We start from the raw sequence: 6,500 nt of genomic DNA on the forward strand, positions 1-6,500 counted from the left end.
TGCTGGGATTTGAACTCCAGACCTTTGGAAGAGCAGTCCGGTGCTCTTACCCACTGAGCCATCTCACCAGCCCATGGCCAATATTTTCATCTGTCAATTTGTATCTGTTTTAAGATGCATCCTCTTTTAGTAAGATCTTGTTACTGTTATAGATTACATTGAGACTCTTCAGGATTCTGAAAGATGAATAGAGAGAACTGGAATGAATGTATAATTCTTTGTAGGAACTTGAGTTAAAACCTCTGAGTTCTTTCTATCTTTCTTGTTTGTTTGATTGATTATTAAAAGGAGCAGGGTCTTAATATGTACCTGCATCTGCCTCGCAAGAGCTGAGATTAAAGGCATTAACCACTATGCTCAGCTTGCCCATCATTTTTTGTAGTTAGTAATTGTTCATATACTTTCTCTGACATGTGCTCAGTATTGCCCCCCCCCTCTCTCTCTCTCTCTCTCTCTCCCTCTCTCCCTCTCTCCCCCTCTCCCTCTCCCTCTCCCTCTCCTCTCTCTGTTAGTTAGCATTTCTCTTGCAAGTCTGTATCCTATTCAAAGAGCAAAGAAATGACAGAAGTGAACATTGTTACTCAGTTTCCTTCTAAGATGACTTGGTGATTACGTTAGAACTTCTTGGTCATGAAATAAGTGGGGGAAACACCAGAATCATACAGATATATTGACAATGAAGCATACATTTACAGTGATGTTGCTATCATGGTTTCTGTTGTACATATGTATGGCATATTTTAGGATGTATTGACCTATGATGATGTGCATGTGAACTTTACTCGAGAAGAATGGGCTTTGCTGAATCCTTCACAGAAGAATCTCTACAAAGATGTCATGCTGGAGACCTACAGGAATCTGAATGCTGTAGGTAAGACGGTAAATTTACCTTAACATTTTCAAATAAGGGAACAACTATTTCTTTGTTATTGATGCTTTTCTGAAATTTCAATTGAGAATGGGGATGAAGAAGGTGAATAAATCAGGTTTACTAAAGATAGCAACTTAAATTTGCCTAATATAGGATAAATTTTCTGATACTATATTTTAGGCTACAATTGGGAACACCATAATATTGAAGAACATTCTCAAAGTTCCAGAAGATATGAAAGGTAATTTTCATGTGCAAGTTGGTATGAATATGCTTCTGAAGAAATTTTAATGTGTCTTGGACCATTTAAAGAAAAGCAACAGTATAAACCAAAAGTACTTCTTAAGTGTATTGATTGTAAAATTCTCACAAATCCATGTACTTCAATGTCAGGTGTCTGATTTGTGTTTTCAAGGCATTTCTCTGAAAGATAAGGCAAGGAAACAATGCCTTAGCTGAGATTACCATTTGAATCGTAGCCACATTGCAGCTACTCTGTAGAACTGCCAATCTAGTCTCATACCACTCACATTTTGCCAAAGATATATATTAGGTGATAAGTATATGTTTCTTTTTTTTTTTTTAAAGATTCTATTGATTTATTACATGTAAGTACACTGTAGCTGTCTTCAGACACTCCGGATGAGGGCATCAGATTTCATTATGGATGGTTGTGAGCTACCATGTGGTTGCTGGGATTTGAACTCAGGAACTTTGGAAGAGCAGTCAGCACTCTTAACCAAGCCATCTCGCCAGCCCTAAGTATATGTTTCTAATAAACAAATATTGCATAGTAAAGCTGACTATTTATATAGTAACATTGCTAAGTTTAAGTGAGAGGGGCAGTTTATAAGAGTCAAGAACATTGTTGAGGAGAAACCCTAATTCCTATATGAACAAACAACCAAACTGCGTGAACGCAATGTGGAAATCTTTCATTTGTTATCCCTTTTTTAATAGGTATATCCTGTGTCACAATGGATACAAGCCATGTGAGCATAGGGCTACTGAAATAAGCAATGTAACTCTCTCTCTCCCAGAACAATTAAAATGTAAGTAGTAGTCCACATTTGAGCAAACTTTCTCAGTGTGGTACAAGTTTGTAACTAGTTGGTTTTCCAACCTCAGTGGGAATATATCCATAAACTCACACTGCAGAAAATCCCTATGAGCAGTAGGATTGTGGAACTTCTTTTCTTTTTGTCCTGGTTTAGTTCACCAATGTAGTGTGAAAATGTAGTGTATTTAACAATATAGGAAAATTTATGAATGTACTCAGTGTGGTAATGCTCTGAGCCCTTCCATTTCCCTTCAACTGTGTGAAAAAATCTCACAGAGAAAACAGATTCTACAAATGTGAGCCAAGCAATAACACTCTTACCATTACAGGTATGTAAAACAACCCATAACGAAGGGGAACCCATGAATATAAACAAAGTGATAAAAATCATAAGATGTGATTCCTCTTTACAAGTAGACCAAATTGTAAAATTAANTCCTCCAGATAAAAATATTCATCAGGTTAGTGAATGTGGCAATGATCTTTTACATGTTCCAATTATCTTTGCAGGCATGAAAGAAGTCATACTGGAGAGAAACCCTCTGAAAATACTCAGTGTGGTAAAGCCTTTGCATGTCAAAATTATCCTCCAAGGCATGAAAGAATTCATACTGGAGAGAAACCCTATAAAGGCATTCAGTATGGTGAAACCTTTGTACATCACAGTAGTCTCCAAAAGCATAAAATAATACATACTGGAGAGAAATGCTATAAATGCAATCAATGTGATAAAGCCTNTTCACATTACAGTACTCTCCAAATACATAAAAGAACACATACTGGAGAGAAATCCTATGAATGTAATCAATGTGGTAAAGCCTTTGTACAACATGGTCATCTCAAAATGCATATAATTACACATACTGGAGAGAAACTTTACAAATGTGATCAATGTGGTAAAGCCTTTTCATTTCATAGTACTCTTCAAGTACATAAAAGAATACATACTAGAGAAAAGTCCTGTGAATGTGATCAATGTGGTAAAGCATTCGTAGGTCAGAATGATCTTAAAAGACATGAAAGAACTCATACTGGAGAGAAATGCTACAAATGCAATCAATGTGATGAAGCCTATTCACATTACAGTACTCTCCAAATACATAAAAGAACACATACTGGAGAGAAACCCTATGAATGTAATCAATGTGGTAAAGCCTTTTCCTCTCATGGTCAACTTCAAAGTCATCAAAAAACTCATACTGGAGAGAAACCTTACACATGTAATCTATGTGGTAAAGCCTTTGTATGTCATAGTAGTCTGCAAGTACATAAAAGAAGACATACTGGAGAGAAACCCTATAAATGTAAGCAATGTAGTAAATATTTTGCCACTTGTGGTGAATTTCAAAGTCATCAAAGAAATCATACTGGAGAGAAACCTTACTAATGTGATCAATGTGGTAAAGCCCTTGGATATCATAGTACTGTCCAAGTACATAAAAGAACACATACTGGAGAGAAACCCTATGAATGTGATCAATGTGGCAAAGCCTTTGCAAGTCAAAGGTATTTCCAAGTACATAAAAGAATACATACTGGAGAGAAACCCTATGAATGTAAGCAATGTAGTAAATCATTTATCTCTAGTTGTGAACTTTAGTCATGAAAATTCATACTGGAGAGAATTCTCACAAAGGTAATCAATGTGGTAAATCCTATTCTCAGTTAACCTCCAACTACATAAAAGAGCACATACTAAAGAGTAACCCTATGAATGTAACCAATGTGGTAAAGCCTTTGTCTATCAAGTTATCTCCAAGTACATGACAACACATACTGGAGAGAGAAGCCCTATGAATATAATCAATGTGGCAAAGCCTTTGCATATCAAATGAAGAAAAACCTTACAAATTTAATGGATGTGGTAAAGCATTTACACACCATCATAATCTTGGAATGAATAAGAGAATACATACTGGGCTCCTGTCAGAGCCAGCTCCAGCCTTGGTGCTGCCCAGTGTTTTCTAAGTTGGCAGCAGAGGCTCAGGACGTTGCGCTGGTCCCAATGGCGGTCCTGGGAGCTTCCTGGGGGCCTGCGGCGGCCCTGGCGGTGGCCGAGCCTGCACCCAGGGTACGGGGAGTGGGGGCCCAACCTCGCAGCAAGACTTCTACTGGCTGCATTCCTTCTTGGCCGGAGGTATTGCTGGATGCTGCGCCAAAACCACAGTTGCTCCCCTGGACCAAGTGAAGGTTTTATTACAAGCTCACAACCGTCATTACAAACACTTAGGGGTACTTTCCACACTGCGTGCTGTTCCCCAAAAGCAAGGCTACCTTGAACTATATAAAGGAAATGGTGCAATGATGATTGCACCCTACCGGTGCAATCCAGTTCATGGCCTTTGAGCATTATAAAATGTTCATTACTACAAAGCTGGGAGTTTCTGGTCATGTGCACAGATTAATGGCTGGATCCATGGCAGTCATGACAGCGGTTATCTGCACTTACTCTCTTGATGTGGTCAGGGTGCGCCTGGCCTTCCAAGTGAAAGGAGAGCACACCTATTCAGGGATCATCCATGCCTTCAAGACAATCTATGCCAAGGAAGGTTTCCTTGGATTCTACCGAGGTCTGATGCCTACTATATTAGGAATGGCTCCATATGCAGGGGTCTCCTTTTTTACCTTTGGTACCTTGAAGAGTGTTGGGCTTTCCTATGCTCCTGCCTTGCTTGACCGATCTTCGTCTGACAACCCCAATGTCTTAGTTTTGAAAACTCACATAAATCTCCTTTGTGGTAGTGTTGCTGGAGCAATAGCACAGACGATATCCTACCCATTTGATGTGACCCATCAGAGAATGAGTTAGGGGCAGTCCTGCCAGAGTTTGAGAAGTGCCTTACCATGCAGGAGACCATGAAGTACGTCTATGGACACCATGGGATTCAGAGAGGATTGTACCATGACTTATCTCTGAACTACATCCGCTGTATTCCCTCTCAAGCTGTGAACTAATGAAGCAATTTTTTCATCTTAACTGAAAGGAAAAAAAATCATGATTTGTGGTTATTTTCCACAGTAAATTCTCAGAAGGGTGTGTGTGTATGTGTGTGTGCATATATATATATATATATATATATATATATATATATATATATATGCATGGTTAGGGTTAATGCATGATACCTTAATTGTGAAGGAAACATTACTTGAAGGGGACATTTGCCCTGACACAGGAACCACTGGTATTTTAATACTTGATTTCTTTGAGTTTTTAAATCATAGATCAAAAATTCTTAGCATAATTTGTTTTTTTTCTTTTTGATGGGATCTCTATATGTTGCCCTGGCTGGCTTGGACCTCACTGTGGAGAGACCTCCTCTTTGTAGAGAGGCAATGCTCTTGTCTTTGCCTCCCACATACTGAGATTCCAGGCGTGGGTCACCATGCCTGCTCCTACGTACTTATTAATGGCAAATGTTATACCTTCCACCCTGAAAAACCATCTTGGGTAAAGTGTTATTTGGAAGGAACAGAAGGTTTACATTTGAGTTCAAGAGATTGCCATTAGTCCTACCATACCATTCCAGACTTTGCATTGTAATTGTGGTTACTGAGGGGGGTCTGGAATCAAACCCAGGGCCTTTGCATGCCAAGCACCTGTATCCTCTAGGCCATATCCCCGGCCTGCCAGCACCATGGCACTGAACTATGTCACTGGCCTCTTCCTTTCTTAGGATGGTGCTGGGGATCACACTCATGCATGCTGATTGTGTAATTGCACACTGCCAATGGCCCACACCCCCAGCCCACTAACCCGACTCATTATCCCCCCTCCCACTCTGTCCCTTCTCTACGTGTTCTGGGGAGTAAACTCAGGGTCTCTCTGCCTATCTTGCTAGGGTTAGGGTTAGGGTTAGTGGGTTAGGGTTAGGGTTAGTCTCACACATAAGACATAGACCAGCAACGGGTGTATCAGTGACATGTCATGGTGTCCCTTTACACATAGGCATAGGGGAGTTCAGATTGTGGGTATGGTAGAAGGGACTGTTGGTGGGTAGTAGCTGTGAGAATCACAGTCTCTTGGTTCAACCAGGATCTCTATTTCTATTTTTCTTCCACAGTACTGAGTGACTCATCCCCACTGTTTCATTTCCTCTTTGTTAAAGTTTATGTTTTATTTTTTCTTGCTGAACTTGTCTAATAGGGTGCAGCATTCCTAGAGAAGTCTATTTTCTAGTGTCATGTTGTGTTGAGGACCTCTAAAGTAGGACACAATTGGAAGACAGCATTGGGGGTACCACCTGGTGGCTTCTAGAGAACCAATTTCATATAATAAGATGATGATGAAAGACTAATTCAGAGAAAGGTGCTATAATGTGTAAAGAAAAATCTCCGTTAAACAAATGTTTCATGTGTGATGCTTATTTTATAAGAAAAATGTAATAGCTCTATAAATAACTTAATTGAATAGTTATGTAACATATATAAAATCATTTTAAAAATAAAAATATTTAAAATAAGCCAGTCGGTGGTGTTGCATGCCTTTAATTCCAGCACTTGGGAGACAGAGGCAGGCAGATTTCTGAGTTTGAGGCCAGCCTGGTCTACAAAGTGAGTTCCAGGACA

General features: G+C 39.4%; 1 protein-coding gene and 1 pseudogene across 1 annotated transcript; both read left to right on the forward strand.

The window, feature by feature from the left end:
- Positions 1-744: 744 nt before the first annotated feature.
- Positions 745-3,723, forward strand: LOC110315751 (zinc finger protein 431-like; the record flags this gene model as incomplete). The annotated part of the gene is given in 5 exon segments (XM_029534773.1): positions 745-871; positions 1,052-1,112; positions 2,442-3,520; positions 3,597-3,674; positions 3,677-3,723. Coding segments are annotated over 5 exon segments (1,392 nt in total), but the record flags the coding sequence as incomplete, so codon positions are not given.
- Positions 3,724-3,936: 213 nt separating this feature from the next.
- LOC110315752 lies at positions 3,937-4,912 on the forward strand (annotated as a pseudogene).
- The last annotated feature ends 1,588 nt before the right edge of the window (positions 4,913-6,500 follow it).

Source organism: Mus pahari, unplaced genomic scaffold (genome assembly GCF_900095145.1).
Source record: "Mus pahari unplaced genomic scaffold, PAHARI_EIJ_v1.1 scaffold_12358_1, whole genome shotgun sequence".
Classification (NCBI taxonomy): Eukaryota; Metazoa; Chordata; class Mammalia; order Rodentia; family Muridae; genus Mus; species Mus pahari.